General features: G+C 36.6%; 1 protein-coding gene across 1 annotated transcript in view; it reads left to right on the forward strand.

Annotated features, from left to right (window-relative positions):
• LOC128649975 (uncharacterized) overlaps positions 1-25,594 on the forward strand; it is an 89,028-nt gene that overhangs the window by 39,335 nt on the left and 24,099 nt on the right. Inside the window, exon 3 of the mRNA XM_053703564.1 lies at positions 19,959-20,105. Within this exon, the coding sequence (XP_053559539.1) occupies positions 19,959-20,105 (147 nt within the window). The remainder of the gene's footprint in view (positions 1-19,958; positions 20,106-25,594) is intronic.

The raw sequence follows: 25,594 nt of genomic DNA on the forward strand, positions 1-25,594 counted from the left end.
CTTATTAATTTTTCAGCTCTGAGTATCTGCAGCTATGCTGGAGCTGATATCACAGTAATTTACAAAAGTAGTGAAAAGTGCCTGAGAAATGTGTGCCAGGACATTTTAGTTCTTTCAAAGTGAATAAGTGAGGATTTTCAATTCGGTAAGTATACGTTTTACTATAGATAAACGGGTACCACACGCACACACACACATACACACACAAATACACACATACACAATCATACATACACACACACACTATTTTCTTTAGAGTGCTGTGATAAACAAACACACACACATATGAGCAGTACATACATAGACCTACAGACAAATACACACATAAAAACACATACATAAACACACACACAAACACATACAAACAAACACAAATACACACACACACACACACAAACACGCTATTTAGTGCTAAGCTGATTAAAAATGATCTGATGTATTAGGTTACAAGGCCAAAACATATATTGTACTTGAATGGACACAACACACACAAGCAAATACACACAAATACAAACAGATACATGCACACACACACACACACACACTGTTTCCCTGCTGTTCTTATGAGGGCAATAAATACCACTAAATAGATTTGGATTCTTTGTAGTTCAAATGCTGGTATCGTCTGCATTAATCATTATTTCACATACAGCAGCCAATATAAAACTATTTATTTTACCTATGTACTATTATTCCCAATCAATAAGATATACAATATTTTGAAATAGTAGAGGGACTTCTGGTGGTCGGCATAAGAATATGGCAGCAACCGTTTGAAGTTCTGAAAAGAGTTTTCCTCCTTGTGGAATATTTGGCCATTGAACCTAGCCACCCTTGCTCTCCTTGGAAAATTGGATGCCCGGAAACTTTGTTGGATTTAGGTTTCCATCTATCCTGAGCCCTGGAAGCTACAGAACATGAAGACTGACATTGTGTATAATTCATAGCTCAACTAATACTGTGATATGAGAGAAGGAACAGATACTATCATTAAAGAGCTGGGCACACTGTTTATGCCTCTCCTAGATGGTTTAAAAACCTCTTGATTAGCTCTTTATAAAGAGGTTCAGGTAAATAAAAAAAAAAACCAAGTATGGGCTGATGCTTGTGATTGCAAAAAATATGGCTGCCTGTAAATCAATCTGGTATCTCTCACAGTTTCCCTGCCAGCTGATAGCCTAGGTCTGCCTCCCAGAGCTTTCATGGTGCCAGCTCTGCGGTTAATGTGGAGACAGAGATCTTTTATCATATGGCTGCAGATGCATCTGCTACTATGTAAGTTATTGCATCAGAACTAGGACTGATGGTCCTGCGATACAAGCCCACCATAGCTGTACTCACAGTGAATGAGGCAGTAGAAGGGATTTCTGGATGGAGTGGAGTTGTGGCTGTCAGTGTGCCTTTATTGATTATCTGTGCTTCTGACAGCTCCCATTACTGCACAAAAAATTCTTACAGAACAGGAGTGGGGTAGTTCATTATTTTAGAAGATCTTGGATTTAGCCGGTTAGACTGGTTAACTAAGATTGGAGGGGATGTGGAATGTTTCAAACTGCGGTGGTGACTGTCATGGTCATTATCTTTCATGATGTTTACATCCTGGGCTGATTTTAACGCAGTTATGAGCGAGACTTTTTATATTGTATTATTATATCATTGGGATGCTACATGTAACTTAAAGACATAGATTTATACCTTTTTTTTATACCGAGCATAATATATTTTGATTTCATCTGCCATTTGCCCTGACCTAGCATGTTTGATAGGTTTGTTTTAAAATGGCATTTCACTGAAACTATGTTCAACCTCTGTTAGTCCAATAGTAATTTACATGCTATTACTGGTCACTAATGCTATGTATTAATGTATCCTGCATTGCATATAGTTGCCATATAAGGGCATTATTATTTTCAAGTTCTGTATGATGTTTAATTATGCTACTTTACCCTGGAAATCATTATGCATGTGGTAACATGGTGGGAGAGGCTGCTTATTATTAAATGCTTCAATTACTGAGCTGCAGCAGTTTAGAGTTATGATTATAATTTGGGTCAGATGTATCCTACAATTGCTTTCTAACTAGTGTTGATTTATTTTTTTAGACATCGAAAGCCATCGTTAGCCTTGCTACACATCTGCATGGCAGTCCAGCTTGAGAAGTAATGCTTGACCGCTACTTATCATCTTATAGTTGAATGGATTTATAGTCACAGTCTAGTATCAGGCTATAATTATACTTTATAATTCCCTTTATTGAGTGCCGCTTTAATTCAATTTAATAAACCTCACCGTGCTCCATTTTTTTCAGATTTATTTAGCTCAGATTGTGTTATTTAAATTTAGTTTATTATATTTGAAAATTTTTGAGGAACTAATGATTTAAATTTAGAGAATGTTAATTCAATTTTTTTTTATCCAGCATGTAATGAAAAGCCTTGTCCCTATAATTGTATTAAAACTCAATCAGCCATCTTTGGATAATTTCCTATTGTTGATGATGTTAGCAGAAGTATTGCATTGGTTGGGAAGCTGTCATTGAAGCTTGCATGAATTAAATGTTTCTGTCAAACTGTGTCTCTACCCTGCACAATCACTGAAATGTTGCCTATTTTTTTATTTAATTTTTACTCTACACTTGCTGGTCTAACCTGATCTCAATGTATTGGATGTGTACATTGTATACTTATATCATATTTTAGTTTCCTCAAAAAAAAAAAAGAAATATTAAAAATGTTTCTTTCTCCTTCACTTTAAGGGACAAGAAACACTAACACCAAGATTACAAGTCGTGCGCTACACCTGATGCGTAAATAACGCAGAAAAATTAGCTTTATCGCACTCTATATCGCTGCCATTACAAGTTACAGAAAAACCTTCTTTTGTTGTGCGATATGGTGCGATAAGCTCCATACCACACAAAAGCCAAGGCCTGACTTGACCTGCGCGTGCATATTTTCCCCCATAGACATCAATGGGAAGAAAGTGTTAGAAAAAGCTAACACCTGCGATCATGGAATAGCAATCACTATAACACAACCTCATTGATGTCTATGGGGAAAAGGTTACATTAAAACACCCTAACATAACCCCCTAGTCTAAATTACCCCTAATCCACCACCCCCCGACATCACTGACACTAAATAATATTATTAACCCTTAAACCGCTGCCCCCCACATCGCTAACACCTAAATAAGCCTATTATCCCCTAAACCACCGGCCCCCCACATTGTTACGATTATAATAAACCTATTAACCCCTAAACCGGCGGTTTATTATAGGTTTATTATAGTAATAGCGATGTGGGGCCCTGCGATTTAGAGGTTTATAGGTTTATTATAGCAGTAGCGATGTGGGGGACGACACCTTAGGGGATAATAGATTTATTTAGTGTTGATGTGGGTGGGGGGCGAATTAGAGGTTAATAGGTTTATTTAGTGTTGGCGATGTGGGGGGTCGGCGGTTTAGGGGTTAATATGTTTATTATAGTATTTGCGATGTGGGGAGATGGCGGTTTAGAGGTTAATAGGTAGTTTATGGGTGTTAGTGTACTTTGTAACATTTTTATTATGAGTTTTGTGAAACATTTTTGTTTTGCAAAATCCATAACTTATGGTCTCAGATAGCGGAATGGATCACAGCGGTATAAGCTATAGTGCTAGTGTAATAGCCAGACCGCACAACCTGTAATACGGGAGACCTCAAAATTCCACACTCAAAAGCCATTTTTTGAGTGCGGAATGGAGAGTTGCCTTACAGGCTAAAACGCTTTCGGTATAGCTATACCACCGCAACTTGTAACACGGAAAAACTGCCATTCCTCGCACAATGGCCAATTTTTCAGCAGTATAGCCGTACCCGAAAACTTTTAATTTTGCTGTAAGATTTTAATATAAAATGTTTAATTATGTGGAGTAATTATGTATTTCCCTCACTTTTACTGTAATTTAACTTTGAAAATTGCGGATTTTCCAGTTCTGATAATTAGAAGTGTAGACTGCAGACTTTACAAACCTAACCCTGCTAGATATATGTTCCTAGCTGGCCTCAATAGAGGTGATAATACACTCCAACATGATGCTAACAAAATGATAGTGGCAAGCCTGGTTTACTTCACTAACAAGTCTGTATTATCCCCTCCAAATAGTGGTGGGGGAGTTTAACTGACAAGTGCAAAAGAAAGTTCCCAATGCAGATATTACCAGGTTGCTTTGAACATCCAAGCAGAGTAAAACATGGGAGAGTCGAACACCAATCATGGAAACAAAAAACTGCTCATAGCCTAAGCAGAAATATCAGGTATTCTGTAAAACTATATTTTATTTCCAGAAGCCAATCACATCATTTTAAAGATTAAAGCCATTTTAATGTGAATATCCAAAAACCTCACATTGCAATTTATAACCTTCCCTTTATGTGTGTTATTATTGCTCATATTATATATGTAATGAGGTAAGTTTTCCGCTTGATCACATCACAAAATAGTCCAAGAAAATGCATCCTTTTGGATACCTGGAGGCCTACTTATCAAGCCGTCAACTTACTTGCATTCGACGGCACCAATACGTTCGCCTGACATGGCCTAACATTGCGGCCGTGGACCTGAATACGCTCTCCATATTTTTATAAAAAGCTGTCAAAAAGCCGCGCACCAAGTACGGGGCGATGAGCAGCGGACTGTTGTTAACTAACAGTCATCAATCTCGCTGCTCTTCGGCTTTTTCACAGCTTTATTTGTATACTGTCACTAAACACAGCTACTATATGAAACTGTTTAACCCCTATCCCGCCGCTCCCGGACCCCGCCGCAAGTAACTAAAGGTATTAACCTCTAAACCACTGGCCTCCCACATCACTACCACTTACTAAACCTATTAACCCCTAAACCACCAGCCCCCCAAATCACCATAAACTAAATTAAACTAGTAACCCCTAAACCTAACAACCCACTAGCTTTATATTAAATATTAACTCATCCCTATCTTATAATAAATTTAAACTTACCTTTAGATTTAAATTAAACTATATTAAACTATTAATTAATCTACCCTATTAGACTAAAATTACATTAAACTATATTAAACTATTAATTAACCTACCCTAACTATTATACAAAAATTACATTAAACTATATTAAACTATTAATTAATCTACCCTATTATACTAAAATTACATTAAACTAGATTAAACTAATAATTAATCTATCCTAACTATTATACTAAAATTACATTAAATTACAAATTAAATTAACTATATTATATTTTTAAACCCCTAACCATACTCAAATAATTTAAATCTACAATAAAAAATTACAAAGTTACAAAACTAACAACTAAGTTACAAAAAATAACAACCACTAAGTTACAAAAAAAAATAAACACTAAGTTACACAAAATAAAAAATTAATTTTCAAATGTTTAAACTAATTACACCTAATCTAAGAGCCCTATGAAAATAAAAAAGCCCCCCCCCAAATAAAAACCCCTAACCTACAATAAACTACCAATGGCCCTTAAAAGGGCCTTTTTGCAGGGCATTGCCCCAAAGAAATCAGCTCTTTTTCCTGTAAAAAAAAAATACAAATACCCCCCAACAGTAATACCCACCACCCACACAACCAACCCCCCCAAATAAAAGCCTAACTAAAAAAACCTAAGTTCTCCATTGCCCTGAAAAGGGCATTTGGATGGGCACTGCCCTTAAAAGGGCATTTAGCTCTATTGCTGCCCAAACCCTAATCTAAAACTAAAACCCGCCCAATAAACCCTTAAAAAAACCAAACCCTAACCCCTGAAGATCCACTTACAGTTTTGAAGAGCCAACATCCATCCTCAAAGAAGCCAGGAGAAGTCCTCATCAAAGCCGGCAGAAGTCTTCATCCAAGAGGCTGAAGTCTTCATCCAAGAGGCCGAAGTCTTCATCCAAGCCTGCAGAAGTCTTCACCCAGACGGCATCTTCTATCTTCATTCATCCAGCGCGGAGCGGCTCCATCTTCAAGACCTCCGACGCAGAGCATCCTCTTCTTATGACATCTTCTTCAGAATGAAGGTTTCTTTAAATTATGTCATCCAAGATGGCGTCCCTTAGATCCCAATTGGCTGATAGAATTCTATCAGCCAATTGGAATTAAGGTTGAATAAATCCTATTGGCTGTTGAGCTTGCATTCTATGGGCTATTCCAATCAGCCAATAGAATGTGAGCTCAATCCTATTGGCTGATTGGATCAGCCAATAGGATGAAAGCTCAATCCTATTGGCTGATTGCAACAGTGCTAGTGATGTGGGAGGCCAGGGGTTTAGGGGTTAATACATTTATTTAGTTGCTGTGGGCTCCGGGAGCAGCGGGATAGGGGTTAATAACTTTATGTAGTTGGTGGCGGGGTCCGGGAGAGGCGGAATAGGGGTTAATAACTTTATGTAAGTGGCGGCAGGGTCCGGGAGCGGTGGGATAGGGGTTAATAAGTATAATGTAGGTGTCGGCGGTGTCGGGGTGGTAGATTAGTGGTTAATAAGTATAATGTAGGTGTCGGCGGTGTCGGGGAGGTAGATTAGGGGTTAATAAGTATAAATGTTACTTAAGAACATGTATGCATATAATCCAAATATCCTTAATGCAGAAGATTTAGCCACAGCTGATATATTATGTGAATTGTCAGAAAGTAGTACGGATACTGATAATGCCAACTTGACACCGATACATCAAGTTTGGAAGTCAAATGTTAAACCTAAGTCGACATATGCCCCATCCTTATCCTTGTCACCTGAGATACAAGTGTTTTGTAAAATGGTTTGCCAGAAAATTGAACAGATACCTATATATAATGTTAATAACAATTTGAGCAGTCCTGAAATACAAGCTTTGAGGGAGATTGAATCATGGCAAGATATCTTGATTAAGCCATCAGACAAGGGTGGTAACGTGGTCTTATGGCCACGACAGATGTACTTAGATGAAGCTACAAAACAACTGTCTAACAATTCCTGCTATAAATTACTAATATTCAATCCCCAAAGTTCTTACCTCATACAATACAATCGAATGATCAAAGAAGCATGGGAGAATAATATACTCTCCAATTCAGAAAATAAGTTTTTGATAAAAGAGAACCCTAAGATTGCCACACTGTACTTTCTACCGAAAGTACACAAAAATCCACTAATACCACCAGGTAAACCTATCATGTCTGGAAATGATAACTTAACTGAGAATGCAAGCAAATTCATAGACTTAAGATTGAGGGAATATTTAACAACATTACCCTCATTCGTTCGTGACACGATGGAGGTATTACGAATGGTAAAAGATATTGAACTAACAGACAACATGTGGTTAGTTACAGCGGACGTGGAGTCCCTATATACCAACATTAGGCATAGTGACGGCATAGAAGCCATCAAATATTTCCTAGCTTCAAACAGTCTAGAGAATGAAGCACACAATGCTTTCATAATCCAGTTGTTATATTTCATTCTAACACACAATTTCTTTACATTTAATGATAGGTACTATCTTCAAACACAGGGTACCGCAATGTGTACTGCCTGTGCACCTACGTATGCTAATTTATTCCTTGGTTTTTGGGAACGTTTCTGTGTATTTTCGGACCAATTACAAACCTATACTGAACATATACCCCTGTGGGTACGGTTCATAGATGATGTCCTTTTCATCTGGGAGGGTACATTTGATGATTTACAACTTTTCATGTCAAAACTCAATGAGAATGAATTAAATATAAAATTGACATACTCTGCTAGCCAACAGGAGATATGCTTTTTAGATTTGAAATTATTTAAAAACAATGATGGTATCATTAACACCACAATCTACAGAAAGGAAACAGCAACCAACACTCTCTTGCATCACTCGAGTGCCCATTCACCAAGCACCCTGAAAGCGATTCCATATGGGGAGTTCTTAAGGCTCCGCCGTAATTGTACAAGCAAAGAGATCTACATAACAGAGAGTGATGCACTATCACAAAGGTTAATATCACGAGGATATAGTAAGAAGTCTGTAAAGAGAGCCAAATACAAGGCACTAAAAGTATGCAGGGATGACCTATTGGTTCCCAAGGAAAAAACAAAAGCTGAATCCTGTCCAAGGCTAATAACCACATATAATCCCCAGATGAGACATGTGACAAAAATTTTAAACGACCATTGGCAAATACTACAGAATGATGAAACCCTAAAACCCCTCATTGGAGAGAGAGTATCCCTTGGATACAAGAGACCAAACAATTTAAGAGATAAATTGGTATCCAGCCATTTTGTAAGATCTGCAAAAAAACAACATAAGGACCCAGGCATGTACCCTTGTGGCACGTGCTCTGCATGCCAATATGTGTGGAAAATCAAAACTCTGACTGATAAAACTGGTAGGGTTCACAAAATACCCTATAATTTTTCATGCACTACAATTGGAGTAGTCTATGCACTCCACTGTTCATGCCAAATGTTCTATGTTGGCATGACTACCAGAGAGGTAAAAACAAGAATTCTGGAACACTGCTATAACATTAAAACAGCTCAGCGTGATCTGAGCAAGGGCAAAAAAATAACCTCAGTTGCCAAACATTTCTTACTGCACCATGAGAGCTCTCCTAGAGATTTGAAATTCACAGTATTTCAGAAAGCATCCCTTGGCATTCGAGGTGGCAACATAGAAAAAGTTCTGTTATAAATGGAATGCAGGTGGATTTATTTATTGAATACTGTTAAACCAAATGGGATGAATGACTACAATAATTATTTTGTTTACTTGTAAACCCTTTGCTACAAGTCATCAGTTGTAATAGCCAATATAACTGGTCAAGTCCCATTTGAACCATGTCAAAAATTGGAATATGACATTGTCAGTTATCATAAACATAGGCTTAAATGCTTTAATGCAACTAAATAATTGAATTGACACTTTACTGCACTAAGGATCAACAATGGTATTAAATTATATCTATCAAGCACTTCACACGTGGGTCTGTGTATAGTGTAATAATCACTAGATTGGGATATTTGGAATCGATATCCCTCATAATATTTATTCACACATACACCACTTTCAAAGTTTCACTTTTATAATAAGTATCTATTCACCACACTTTTATAGAAGTGATGTTAAACTGTGACTTTAAGAATAAGCCACATTCTATGTTAGATTCCAGCAAAAGAGTACTATGTTTGTTTTTCAGGATAGCACATTTTTGTTAGAGTGATTAAGTTCTTCCAATATAATAAATAGGTGTCAGGTTGGGCACACTCACTTACACTCTAATAGTATTAGAGTAGTTGCACGTTAATAAATTCACATTGTTAAATGTATACTTTTTATTTTTATATTAGAATTTTCTATACTCATTTGATTCTCTGTTGTATGTTAAATGTCCTTATAATCTCAATAGTTTCCAAGACATGGACTCTGTTTAATCTTAAAAATTCTAGACTCACATTATGCTTTTTTCCATTCAAGCATAAAGGATTTGCTGTCAGGATTTTTTTGGGGCTTAATATGATATCAGGATTATTACAATAATAACGTCTATTTAGCACTTAATATAAGTTAATATTATTTGCATAAAAGTAAACAACTAGTTGACAGCATATACGGATATGAACCGTGAAAACTGTGGTCCGTAATATAATAAAAATAAGTAGTCAGTAATAATATATGACACTTATTGTATATATACGTCTTAGTACAATTCTTACAATTGTCATGCAGACCAATAAGAATGTAACAGCGATTATCTGTTGTTAGGTAATGTAAGAACAAGCAATGATATACCTTGTGAGTTTGTGAATATTTACCATGTATATTACATAAATCCCATTAAGGATAAATTGATCCATTAATGTATAATATGGATTGGAATCTCTTGCATGCGTTAAATTACACTTCACAATCATATACTATATTATTGACCGGTTCCTGATATAACCAGAGTCAGTAACCTAGGAGATCGCCAATTCAAATCAATAGAATTGTACATCAATCGAGTTACAATCTGTCCACTGTGATGTTTACAAAAAACGCTCAGCCATCTGATCGCACAATCACAGTATTCCAAATCTACACACCCACTATAAGTATGACAAGCGTTTTGTAGATAGGTGTTGCCTCTGTGACGAATCGATAATCAAATACACACCCTTTTTCTGAGTTCCTCCTATGTAGGATAATACCAAGACTGACAAGATAATCAGCCAATCGCAAGGAGACAACTCCCAATTGGGTATCCAATCCGTTGTTAGTGGTGGGCATTCAGACGGAATAAAAGACGCCGAATAGCAGCGGCCCGCACCCCCTCTGAGGAAGCGTTTGTGAAACGCGCGTCAGGGGTCCGATAGGGGCAGTTTTGTCTCTCCTATCGTCCGTTTTTAATTTTGCTTACTCTTGTGGAAAATCAATCTACTAAGTAGCTAATACTATATCCTCTTATCCTTTATTGCATATGTAAAAATTAATACAGCCCTCGGATTGTAAGGGCTTAGTTAACTTTAACTCTCTTGGATTGAGGATATTTAATAGTGATATATTGACTTAATGGATATTATGCTAACCACAGAGTTTAAGTGGTTTTAATTCAAAGCTTTTGCTACTGTATGAGTGTGAGTTCCTTAGTTGAATTAATAAACTATAATGTATGAATGATTGGGAACGATTTTATTATTTCTGAACACTTTATGAGACTAGTAGAGTAAAGAGTTTGATAAATACATAAGTGGATTTACTCCCTCTTTAAAACTTTGTTGTACTCTCAGTTACAACTAGTTTGTCTAGTTGTTGTCAGTTCTCTCAGTGAGTAATCCACTCCAGGTTTTTGCTTCTTTGCAGAATCCAAGATTCTAATATTTGAATATTATTTGTAATATGTAAATTCTGGTAAAATCTGGTACTATTTTTATAACTCTACTCCCCCCAACCCCTTATCTCTAAACAGTTTGCATTTTGGGAGACTATACTCAGATATCTTTACTGAGTTTAGCCCTTTTCTTCTGGGGGTGTAAATCATTAGCCTGATAATGAATATTCAAAATGATATGACGAATCGCCACCAAAAGAGATTACAAGAATTACATTCTATTTTTAACGTTTCAACTAAGGACAATATAGTGATTAATGAGGAGGAACTAAATAATATATTATGTAAATTGCACCAAACATTACATAAACAATCTAAAAGGTGGTGGAACTGGCACTTCTTTGAGAAGTATGCAGAGAAAAATATCATACCTAGAGGTCTGAGAATGAAGGTATTCCCCGCTTTCAATTTGAACAATGAAATTTTAGTTAAAGAGTGGGAAACAGCGTTGTCAGAATGCTCTCTCAAATTAATTCAAATATTAATTAAACATGATAAATTGGAATTAACTAAACTGGATACAGAGATTGAAGAATATAATGCTCAGTTGTCCCAATACAATGATAAAATTGACTATAAAACACAATATGACAGATATCAGAAAGAATTGGACAAACTAGAGCTAGAAATAATAGCTACTAAAAAACAGAAACTTCAAAGGGATATAGAGGATTTCTGAAACCACAGAGTTTATCTGTGGCGTAATAACACCAACACCACATTCAGACAGAGAACCAGTAGGTGCTTAGTACAGCAACCTGAAAGTAGTGCTGAGAGCGAAACTGACAATTCTGATGTAGATTCAGACCACATGGTTGGGGATGAACCTAATGACACAACACCTAGTACATCTAGTACCAGACCTAGAAGCTATAGTTCTGCACAATCTCTAACTTCCTCCACCTCCTCCTCTGTTTCTTTTTTGTCCACCACACCATAGAACACAACGCAACCAGTCACACAGACCAATCAGACCAATACACAGAACAGAGGCAACAAAAGAAAGTTCTCAGGTCCAGTAAGGCAATCAACAAGGAGAAGGGAATTGAGTCCATTCAGCAAAATAAGGATGAACAAATGAGAGTGATCAATTTATCAGACCATATACTAAGTGCAACACATAAATCAGTACTATCTAAAGGACTATCGTTCTGCCCTGTTAACTCTCTTAATAAATTTGAATTGATTAAGGACATACATTTATTTTCTAGAAAAATGTTACTTAAGAAAATGTATGCATATAATCCAAATATCCTTAAAGCAGAAGATTTAGCCACAGCTGATATATTATGTGAATTGTCAGAAAGTAGTACGGATACTGATAATGCCAACTTGACACCGATACATCAAGTTTGGAAGTCAAATGTTAAACGTAAGTCGACATATGCCCCATCCTTATCCTTGTCACCTGAGATACAAGTGTTTTGTAAAGTGGTTTGCCAGAAAATTGAACAGATACCTATATATAATGTTAATAACAATTTGAGCAGTCCTGAAATACAAGCTTTGAGGGAGATTGAATCATGACAAGATATCTTGATTAAGCCATCAGACAAGGGTGGTAACGTGGTCTTATGGCCACGACAGATGTACTTAGATGAAGCTACAAAACAACTGTCTAACAATTCCTGCTATAAATTACTAATATTCAATCCCCAAAGTTCTTACCTCATACAATACAATCGAATGATCAAAGAAGCATGGGAGAATAATATACTCTCCAATTCAGAAAATAAGTTTTTGATAAAAGAGAACCCTAAGATTGCCACACTGTACTTTCTACCGAAAGTACACAAAAATCCACTAATACCACCAGGTAAACCTATCATGTCTGGAAATGATAACTTAACTGAGAATGCAAGCAAATTCATAGACTTAAGATTGAGGGAATATTTAACAACATTACCCTCATTCGTTCGTGACACGATGGAGGTATTACAAATGGTAAAAGATATTGAACTAACAGACAACATGTGGTTAGTTAAAGCGGACGTGGAGTCCCTATATACCAACATTAGGCATAGTGACGGCATAGAAGCCATCAAATATTTCCTAGCTTCAAACAGTCTAGAGAATGAAGCACACAATGCTTTCATAATCCAGTTGTTATATTTCATTCTAACACACAATTTCTTTACATTTAATGATAGGTACTATCTTCAAACACAGGGTACCGCAATGGGTACTGCCTGTGCACCTACGTATGCTAATTTATTCCTTGGTTTTTGGGAACGTTTCTGTGTATTTTCGGACCAATTACAAACCTATACTGAACATATACCCCTGTGGGTACGGTTCATAGATGATGTCCTTTTCATCTGGGAGGGTACATTTGATGATTTACAACTTTTCATGTCAAAACTCAATGAGAATGAATTAAATATAAAATTGACATACTCTGCTAGCCAACAGGAGATATGCTTTCTAGATTTGAAATTATTTAAAAACAATGATGGTATCATTAACACCACAATCTACAGAAAGGAAACAGCAACCAACACTCTCTTGCATCACTCGAGTGCCCATTCACCAAGCACCCTGAAAGCGATTCCATATGGGGAGTTCTTAAGGCTCCACCGTAATTGTACAAGCAAAGAGATCTACATAACAGAGAGTGATGCACTATCACAAAGGTTAATATCACGAGGATATAGTAAGAAGTCTGTAAAGAGAGCCAAATACAAGGCACTAAAAGTATGCAGGGATGACCTATTGGTTCCCAAGGAAAAAACAAAAGCTGAATCCTGTCCAAGGCTAATAACCACATATAATCCCCAGATGAGACATGTGACAAAAATTTTAAACGACCATTGGCAAATACTACAGAATGATGAAACCCTAAAACCCCTCATTGGAGAGAGAGTATCCCTTGGATACAAGAGACCAAACAATTTAAGAGATAAATTGGTATCCAGACATTTTGTAAGATCTGCAAAAAAGCAACATAAGGACCCAGGCATGTACCCTTGTGGCACGTGCTCTGCATGCCAATATGTGTGGAAAATCAAAACTCTGACTGATAAAACTGGTAGGGTTCACAAAATACCCTATCATTTTTCATGCACTACAATTGAAGTAGTCTATGCACTCCACTGTTCATGCCAAATGTTCTATGTTGGCATGACTACCAGAGAGGTAAAAACAAGAATTCTGGAACACTGCTATAACATTAAAACAGCTCAGCGTGATCTGAGCAAGGGCAAAAAAATAACCTCAGTTGCCAAACATTTCTTACTGCACCATGAGAGCTCTCCTAGAGATTTGAAATTCACAGTAATTCAGAAAGCATCCCTTGGCATTCGAGGTGGCAACATCGAAAAAGTTCTGTTATAAATGGAATGCAGGTGGATTTATTTATTGAATACTGTTAAACCAAATGGGATGAATGACTACAATAATTATTTTGTTTACTTGTAAACCCTTTGCTACATGTCATCAGTTGTAATAGCCAATATAACTGGTCAAGTCCCATTTGAACCATGTCAAAAATTGGAATATGACATTGTCAGTTATCATAAACATAGGCTTAAAGGGACATTCCAGCCACATTTTTTCTTTTATGATTTCGAAAGAGAATGCAATTTTAAACATCTTTCTAATTTACTTATATTATCTAATTTGTTTTATTCTCTTGATATTCTTTGATGAAAAGCATATCTAGATATGCTCACTAGCTGCTGATTGGTTGCTGCACATAGAAGCATCATGTGATTGGCTCACCATGTGCATTGCTTTTTCTTCAAATAAGGATATTTAAAAAATGAAGCAAAATAAATTATGGAAGTAAATTATAATGTTGTTTAAATTTCTATTCTCTATCTGAATCATGAAAGAAAGATTTTGGGTTTAGTGGCCCTTTAAATGCTTTAATGCAACTAAATAATTGAATCGACACTTTACTGCACTAAGGATCAACAATGGTATTAAATTATATCTATCAAGCACTTCACACGTGGGTCTGTGTATAGTGTAATAATCACTAGATTGGGATATTTGGAATCGATATCCCTCATAATATTTATTCACACATACACCACTTTCAAAGTTTCACTTTTATAATAAGTATCTATTCACCACACTTTTATAGAAGTGATGTTAAACTGTGACTTTAAGAATAAGCCACAATAAGCCAGATTCCAGCAAAAGAGTACTATGTTTGTTTTTCAGGATAGCACATTTTTGTTAGAGTGATTAAGTTCTTCCAATATAATAAATAGGTGTCAGGTTGGGCACACTCACTTACACTCTAATAGTATTAGAGTAGTTGCACGTTAATAAATTCACATTGTTAAATGTATACTTTTTATTTTTATATTAGAATTTTCTATACTCATTTGATTCTCTGTTGTATGTTAAATGTCCTTATAATCTCAATAGTTTCCAAGACATACAGGCCCATTTATCAAGCTCTGTATGGAGCTTGAAGGGCCGTGTTTCTGGCGAGTCTTCAGACTCGCCAGAAACACAAGTTATGAAGCAGCGGTCTAAAGACCGCTGCTTCATAACACTGTCCGCCTGCTCTGAGCAGGCGGACAGGAACCGCCGGAAATCAACCCGATCGAATACGATCGGGTTGATTGACAGCTCCCTGCTGGCGGCAGATTGGCCGCGAGTCAGCAGGGGGCGGCGTTGCACCAGCAGCTCTTGTGAGCTGCTGGTGCAATGTTAAATGTGGAGAGCGTATTGCTCTCCGCATTTAGCGAGGTCTTGCGGACCTGATCCGCAGTGTCGGATCAGGTCCGCAAGCCCTTTGATAAATGGGCCCCATAGACTCTGTTTAATCTTAAAAATTCTAGACTCACATTATGCTTTTTTCCATTCAAGCATAAAGGATTTGCTGTCAGGATTTTTTTGGGGCTTAATATGATATCAGGATTATTACAATAATAACGTCTATTTAGCACTTAATATAAGTTAATATTATTTGCATAAAAGTAAACAACTAGTTGACAGCATATACGGATATGAACCGTGAAAACTGTGGTCAGTAATATAATAAAAATAAGTAGTCAGTAATAATATATGACACTTATAGTATATATACGTCTTAGTACAATTCTTACAATTGTCATGCAGACCAATAAGAATGTAACAGCGATTATCTGTTGTTAGGTAATGTAAGAACAAGCAATGATATACCTTGTGAGTTTGTGAATATTTACCATGTATATTACATAAATCCCATTAAGGATAAATTGATCCATTAATGTATAATATGGATTGGAATCTCTTGCATGCGTTAAATTACACTTCACAATCATATACTATATTATTGACCGGTTCCTGATATAACCAGAGTCAGTAACCTAGGAGGTCGCCAATTCAAATCAATAGAATTGTACATCAATCGAGTTACAATCTGTCCACTGTGATGTTTACAAAAAACGCTCAGCCATCTGATCGCCCAATCACAGTATTCCAAATCTACACACCCACTATAAGTATGACAAGCGTGTTGTAGATAGGTGTTGCCTCTGTGACGAATCGATAATCAAATACACACCCTTTTTCTGAGTTCCTCCTACGTAGGATAATACCAAGACTGACAAGATAATCAGCCAATCGCAAGGAGACAACTCCCAATCGGGTATCCAATCCGTTGTTAGTGGTGGGCATTCAGACTGAATAAAAGACGCCGAGTAGCAGCGGCCCACACCCCCTCTGAGGAAGCGTTCGTGAAACGCGCGTCAGGGGTCCGATAGGGGCAGTTTTGTCTCTCCTATCGTCCGTTTTTAATTTTGCTTACTCATGTGGAAAATCAATTTACTAAGTAGCTAATACTATATCCTCTTATCCTTTATTGCATATGTAAAAATTAATACAGCCCTCGGATTGTAAGGGCTTAGTTAACTTTAACTCTCTTGGATTGAGGATATTTAATAGTGATATATTGACTTAATGGCTATTATGCTAACCACAGAGTTTAAGTGGTTTTAATTCACAGCTTTTGCTACTGTATGAGTGTGAGTTCCTTAGTTGAATAAATAAACTATAATGTATGAATGATTGGGAACGATTTTATTATTTCTGAACACTTTATGAAGCTAGTAGAGTAAAGAGTTTGATAAATACATAAGTGGATTTACTCTCTCTTTAAAACTTTGTTGCACTCTCAGTTACAACTAGTTTGTCTAGTTGTTGTCAGTTCTCTCAGTGAGTAATCCACTCCAGGTTTTTGCTTCTTTGCAGAATCCAAGATTCTAATATTTGAATATTATTTGTAATATGTAAATTCTGGTAAAATCTGGTACTATTTTTATAACTCTACTCCCCCCAACCCCTTATCTCTAAACAGTTTGCATTTTGAGAGAATATACTCAGATATCTTTACTGAGTTTAGCCCTTTTCTTTTGGGGGTGTAAATCATTAGCCTGATAATGAATATTCAAAATGATATGGTGAATCGCCACCAAAAGAGATTACAAGAATTAAATTCTATTTTTAACGTTTCAACTAAGGACAATATAGTGATTAATGAGGAGGAACTAAATAATATATTATGTAAATTGCACCAAACATTACATAAACAATCTAAAAGGTGGTGGAACTGGCACTTCTTTGAGAAGTAAGCAGAGAAAAATTTCATACCTAGAGGTCTGAGAATGAAGGTATTCCCCGCTTTCAATTTGAACAATGAAATTTTAGTTAAAGAGTGGGAAACAGCGTTGTCAGAATGCTCTCTCAAATTAATTCAAATATTAATTAAACATGATAAATTGGAATTAACTAAACTGGATACAGAGATTGAAGAATATAATGCTCAGTTGTCCCAATTCAATGATAAAATTGACTATAAAACACAATATGACAGATATCAGAAAGAATTGGACAAACTAGAGCTAGAAATAATAGCTACTAAAAAACAGAAACTTCAAAGGGATATAGAGGATTTCTGAAACCACAGAGTTTATCGGTGGCGTAATAACACCAACACCACATTCAGACAGAGAACCAGTAGGTACTTAGTACAGCAACCTGAAAGTAGTGCTGAGAGCGAAACTGACAATTCTGATGTAGATTCAGACCACATGGTTGGGGATGAACCAAATGACACAACACCTAGTACATCTAGTACCAGACCTAGAAGCTATAGTTCTGCACAATCTCTAACTTCCTCCACCTCCTCCTCTGTTTCTTTTTTGTCCACCACACCACAGAACACAACGCAACCAGTCACACAGACCAATCAGACCAATACACAGTACAGAGGCAACAAAAGAAAGTTTGATAAATACATAAGTGGATTTACTCTCTCTTTAAAACTTTGTTGTACTCTCAGTTACAACTAGTTTGTCTAGTTGTTGTCAGTTCTCTCAATGAGTAATCCACTCCAGGTTTTTGCTTCTTTGCAGAATCCAAGATTCTAATATTTGAATATTATTTGTAATATGTAAATTCTGGTAAAATCTGGTACTATTTTTATAACTCTTCTCCCCCCAACCCCTTATCTCTAAACATAATGTAGGGGCGGCATATTAGGGGTTAATAACATTATGTAGGTGCGGCGGTGTAGGGAGCGGCAGATTAGGGGTGTTTAGACTCGGTGTACATGTTAGGGTGTTAGGTGTAAACATAACTTTTATTCTTCCATAGCAATCAATAGGATATCGGGCAGCAGCGAACATAAGCTTTCGCTGCTTTCAGACTCCCATTGATTCCTATGGCATCTGCCGCCTCCAGGGCGGTGGATTGAAAAGCAGGTACGCTGGGCCGCAATAGTAGCGAGCGTACCTGATAGATATTTGTTTACTAGCAAAAGTTGTCAGATAGTGCCGCATTTGCATTCGGAACATCTGTAATGACGTAAACATCGATCTGTGTTGGACTGTGACCGGCGGATCATATGTTATGTTACTTTTGCCGGTCTGTAGGCTTTGATAACTAAGGGGAATCAGGCTCTCCACAATTAAGCTGCAGAATTCCAGCGTATTTGCGGTTGACGGCTTGATAAATAGGCCTTCTGAAGTAAAGTATTAACACTTAAAAATATGCATAACAAAACACGTGAAATATATTCAAAATTGTTTTCTTATATTTATACATATTAAATGTAATTTCAAGAATTAGTATTGAAAGAAAACATGTTTATTAGTACTGTAAAGGTATACAGTCTATGATCAGGTGCTGGACTGGGAAGGACTCAAAGGTGTATATGTATGTGTGTGTATATGTATGTGTGTGTATATATTTATGTCTTTTTGTGTGTGTATATGTATGTGTGTTTATAATTTTATGTGTATGTATGTGTGTGTATATATGTATTTGTGTATATATGTATGTGTGAGTATGTATTTGTGTGTATATATGTATGTGTGTTTATATGTTTACGTTTGTGTGTGTATGCATTTGTGTATATATGTATGTGTGTTTATATATTTATATGTGTGTGGGTATGTGTGTGTGTATTTATCTATGTGTGTAAATATGTATGTGTGTGTGTAATAATGTGTGTATATATTTATGTGTGTGTGTATGTATATATGTGTATGTATGTATACAGTACATATGTATGTATGCATATGTGCAGTGTTTTAAATGTATACTTTAATACTAAACCATATTTTAAAAGAAAAGCTTAGGATACCATTGGCTTAGCACGCGAGCAACATCCAACATTATGTTTTTTCAGTTTACTACCATAGAAGTATATTATGTAAGTGATTTAACGCACCAACAGTAGCCGATATACAGATATTAGTGCACCGTAGACTTTTGCTTGGGAGCTAATATATTACTGTCATCTTATGACTGCAAATATAAAACGGCTTTTGATTGCGCTAAAGTGCACAATAATGATAATAATTTGAGCGACATTCTGGGCCCATATCTTTATCTTCAAATGTAGACACTATTGGAATGTTAATGCACAGCCACTCCGTAATAACAAAATATTACTTCTATTTTAACTCATGGGTCCAAAAATGCTGTAAATTTCTTAATCATGTTTCCGTGACCAACTATAGGTAGAAAGTAAAGATGTATATAAGTAACCTGTGCATAGAAGTCATAGTTTATGATTTATGTCAGCCCAGTAATTATAATTTTTATATATGGTATATAATACTTGTCACAGTATTTATTCTTTATTTTATTTTTAGCTGCTTCTGGAAACAGAAACAATATGCTATCCACTGCTGTACCAACTACCCAGTTAATAAACAGCAAGACTTTGACTCCTAGGTCTATTGTACTATTTCGCACCAAATCATTCAATGAATTTACTACAACATATATCACTGCATCAGGTACTGAGATTATTAAAAATAATAATGTTAAAATATTTAAAGCGTTATATTATTTAATTTTATGAATTAGTAAAAATGAAGGGCCACATAACGAATGGAGCGCAAATTAATGCTACCGCTTGAGCGTTGATTGCACTAGAAGTAAGATTTTTGCACTCATCGGGTCGCACTCGTATTATGAGTTAAAAGTAAACTTTTTTTACTTGAGCTGTAACCCGACGAGTGCAAAAAGTTAGAATATTGCATTTGAGTTCATGTATTTGCACATAGAGGTAAATGGAGAAAAAAATTTGGACCCCCCCACTCTCTAGCAAACCCTATTTGTGCTAGCCCAACATGAAAATATGAATATTTCCCATTCCAAAGTTCTGCACATAGAAGATTATGTTCTATTTATTCATAAATAAATATTTCTACATAAATCTGATTTTTTTTGGTACAATATATATCTATAACTATATATACATGATTATATATAGGTAAAAAAATAATAATACAAATTAAATATATATATATATATATATATATATATTATGTGCAAGACTGGCACCAGAATTAATGCAAAATCCTGGTTAATGTTCACCTGTGATTTCTTAATAGTAACAGGTGGACAGTGCTTAGAGGTATAAATTTATTAAATACAGAAGACATAAAGACGGACTACATCATCAGTATAGGGGGAGATACACTAAGCTTCCCACCCCTAGGCTGTGTAGTCCAGTATACCCTTATCTAGCACAAACCATAAAGGAATTAATAGTAAAATCAGGACAATAGCAGTGATATACAGCTAAATCAACATTTATTTATCCTTATAACAGGTTGCCACAAGCAGTAAACATTATAATAACTAGACATAAGTGAAGGGTATCCATTCAAATTACAGGGAGCTCCCTATCTGTTGTTTGTCCAGAGTTGAATGTTTCATCCAATTGTATCTCTGTATCCCAAAACCACTTGGATTAATATTTATATTCCACAAGTATGGCCTGTCAGTGAGTTTTCAATGTGCACCTCCACGGCTGTAATAATGGTCACTTGCGACTGTATACGTTATTTAAGTACAGCTCTGTCCAGCAAGTTTAAGCCTCTTGAAATAGGGCTAGTAAAGCAAAACAAGGTAGTACAGTCCTTTGTCAAAACCATCCAAGTAGCACCCACAGTAAAGGAATATACTTTGCAAAAGAGCAACGCTTTTCTCAGTGTGGTTAGTTTAGCAGCGTCTGCCATTCAATCTTACCCTCCTTCTGAGTATCCGTGACTTGTACAGTCTCCGTTACAGACTTACGTGGGGTCCCTGGTGCCACATCTCTTTTCTTCACCGGTCTTACCACGTTCTATCCTTTTCGGTATAGGAAATCTGTCCAGTGGAACTTTTCAATATAGTTGCGTCTGCAAACTTTTCTATATAGTTGCTTCTGCTACGCGCGTTTCACAGCTAACTCAGCACGGGGCTTCATCCGGCTTGATTCAATTACGTAATTTCCTCTCGTTATTCCTTTAAAGGGGAATTCCTCTCCCTTCAACCTATGGGGTGAATTTGAAACTCTGTTATCAATTAGCTGCTTGTGGCATAGTAATGTGGCAATTTAATCCAGTTACTTTGTAGAGATAATTTACAATGAATGGCAATACGGATTTAGACATTTGACAATATATTTCATATTTTACTAATGCTCATTCTCATCTTTAAAGTTTATAAAAATGTTTCCCTATGCTTATAAAAATGCTACTTAGGGGAAACACTACCTAGGAAAGGGGTTAAATTTAACTCTTCATTCATACCTCTTGGTTTTAGGGATCCCAGGTTAAAAATCCACCTCCCTTCCTTTTGAAGGAGGATTTTATCAAGGTTCCCTTTCCTCTCTCCAAGATCTACAAATTCTTGACCTCTAAATCTCAATTACTCCTCATTACTATCATGGGTCCAAAAGAAATGCCTTGCTACACTGCTATATTTTATGCAATTGTTTTGTCCCGCTTATGCTCCTTAAGTTCACAATAGGTTTTCCCCACGTAGACCTTGGGACAATTACATTACCCCTTCTGATCTACATGTTATATGGCCTTTTACTCTGTGCAGATTTCCTTCATTATCGTAGAACATACTGCCTCTTAGTCCAGTCCAGTGCTGAGTTAGGGGTGAAACGAGCGTAGCAAACGCAACTTTATTGAAAAGTTTGCAGACGCAACTATATTGAAAAGTTCAACTGGATGAATTTCCCATACCGAAAGGCCAGAATGTGGTAAGACCGGTGAAGAAAAGAGATGTGGCACCAGGGACCCCACGTAAGTCTGTAACGGAGACTGTACAAGTCATGGAAACTCGGAAGGAGGGTAAGATTGAATGGCAGACACTGCTAAACTAACCACGCTGAGAAAAGCGTTGCTCCTTTGTGAAGAATATTCCGTTACTGTGGGTGCTACTTGGAGGATTTTGACAAAGTACTACCTTTTTTGCTTTACTAACCCTATTTCAAGAGGCTTAAACTTGCTGGACAGAGCTGTACTTAAATAACGTATACAGTCGCAAGTGACCATTATTACAGCCGTTGGGTCCACATTGAAAACTCACTAACAGGCCATACTTGTGGAATATAAATATTAATCCAAGTGGCTTTGGGATACAGATAGGGAGCACCCTGTAATTTGAATGGATACCCTTCACTTATGTCTAGTGAACCTATTATAATGTTTACTGCTTGTGGCAACCTGTTATAAGGATAAATAAATGTTGATTTAGCTGTATATTACTGCTATTGTCCTGATTTTACTATTAATTCCTTTATGGTTTGTGCTAGATATGGGTATACTGGACTACACAGCCTAGGGGTGGGAAGCTTAGTTTGACTCCCCCTATCCTGACGATGCAGTCCGTCATTCTGTCTTTTGTATATATATATATATATATATATATATATATATATATATATATATATATATATGAAAGTCTATTTAGACATACATGCATACATGGGACATATTGTGCAGTGTGCAGAACATTGGAATGTGAAATATTTACAGTAAAACCAACAAACCAAATGAGTGAAGTAAGCGGCAGCTTGTAATAAAGTAAAACTTAGCTTTTATTGAAAAGCATAGTAAAATCAGCGTAAACAGGAAAATCCATTTAAAATCCACTGGTTGGTAGGCTTGCTTACGCATTTCCGCTGAACACTGTAATCATAGCATATATTTACAGTAAATACATAGTTAAAACCTTTATTAAATATGAATATTGCATAAATATGCTTTTATATGTTTTTATCTACATAACGGCAAAGGGCTACATATTTATTTATGTGTTTATATGTGTATACATGTCTGTAAATACATATATATACATATTAGACACAAACAAAATATATACAATATGGATTTTTACTTTCCTTTGGTTTCAGAACCACTGCCTTCCCATGGACTCTCCCAAAGCCTGTTGAATTGATATGCTTTTGTAGAAGGAGGCGCTGGTTCACCCAGGGATCCCACATGTTCACTGAAGTACGGTCTGAAACCTTTTCAGAAATTCGTCTGTGGATTTTGATTAAAGAGATTGTGCTGAAGTGTTGCATCCATACACCATGTATAAAAGTGTAGATACTCACAGCATATATTGGAATAAACCGCTCCTTATTTGTTCAAAGAAAACTTCAACAGCTCTTATGCAGAGCCGGACTGGCAAATCAGACCGGCCCTGGGAATTTGTATAGACCGGCCCAGCCCTGCCAACTATGCCTCCTGGTTTTATCCCACATATTAAACCGTCATAAATCAAATACAGGAAACGCAGCAGTCGATCTCCCCACCAATCTCTAACAGCGGTACTACACCCTGCACTACCCACATAACAACATGGTATATTAAACATCACACTATACTGTTTCACTAAAACTACATTACAATGTATGTCTGCAGAGAATGACTATACATTTCCACTGAAACACACTCCAATGAGTGCCTATCAGATTAGACTACACTCATGCTATAAAAAATATATATTACATTCTCTCTACTTTATCAAACTACACTCCCCCTTCTCCCATAAATTGTAATTAGGCACTTTCACTCTAGGTACAAATAAGGATAAAAACTACCAGGGGGTCCTGGGTCACTCGAAAGATACTGGTCAACTAATTCAAACAAAAAGTAAAAAACATAGGAAGATGCAATATTTACTAAATTATTACAGGTTTACCAATTTCATACATATCATACATCATGGATGGTAAATGTTTAGATCAATTATCTGAGCTCTGGAATCTTTCTAGGTTTAGATGAACAAACAAAATTCCTGAACAGTTGCCAAAAAAATGTAATCCCTTGCAAGTTGACCATGAAGTGCTATCCTCCAATAATTTAATGTTTTCCTCCTATTCAGAACCACATAAGCCTGAAATTTTTTAAAACTGCTCTATGAGAATAAACTGTTTACTATTTACACAGTCTATACTATGAAACTGTTGTACTAAAACCTCAGCACTCCCCAATAGATCTTGCACCACCACTGCTCACGTGCTTCTGCTCTAGGTATATTTGTATTTGTCCCCTTGGTTCACTGGGCACTTCCACAGTGCCACTTGTACAACAACCGTTCCTACCTAGCAGCCACTTGAGATTATAGAGACTATCGGGAGGATGATGATGAATCTGCTCTAGACAATCCACCCGCCTTTAGCAACGCAAGTGAGGGACTAAGTTGAAGGAAGGGGCAACGTCAGAAACATTGCAGCGGATTGGCTGCAGTTTTTTTTTATAGATCTCCGGCTATAACACTAATAGCTGATATAACAGTAATGCTCATACCTAGAGTCCTCTGTGGGCCGGAAGGCTTACATTGTAAGGTATAGTAGGTATGCAGTTTACTATACTGGGCTGGCACAGTATGATCAGCTTGGCATCGATTTTTACCTAAACCACGCCTCTTCTACAGTATCTGACCAATAAGTCAGCAGTAGTGGCCAAGATAGCGGTGTCCATGCAGCTTAGTATGGTTGGTTGCCAGGGTTTGCTGGGCGACAGTGCTTTGCTGCATGACCGGCGTCTGGGCTCTGCTTGCAAGTGCTGCTGCTGCGCTTGTTAATCACAACTTTGCTGCTCTTCACACACTTCTGCAGCTGCCCCTGCCCAGCCTCTGCTGGCCCACCGGGATTTTTCCTGGTATCTCGGCGGCCCAATCCGGCCCAACGCATTTCAATGGTCCAGGCCATCTTTTTCAAGAGCATTCAAAAATAAAAATGTGCTTTACAAACCAAGCATAACTTTCCACAACACAGGTGATCTTATATATACAATCAGAGACCCTACCCGATACCTCATTCGCTGAGGTCAGGTTTACACTCGTTACAATTAAAATCTAAAATAAAAATATAAGACACACTGGAAGTATTAACAGCGCAACTTGGTAGAGAAGTGGATATGTAGTGGTAGAGTTAAAACAAGAGGGTTATTAAAAATAAATTAAAACAACTAAAAAATTAAATTGATAATGC

This window comes from Bombina bombina, chromosome 2, assembly GCF_027579735.1.
Source record: "Bombina bombina isolate aBomBom1 chromosome 2, aBomBom1.pri, whole genome shotgun sequence".
NCBI lineage: Eukaryota > Metazoa > Chordata > Amphibia > Anura > Bombinatoridae > Bombina > Bombina bombina.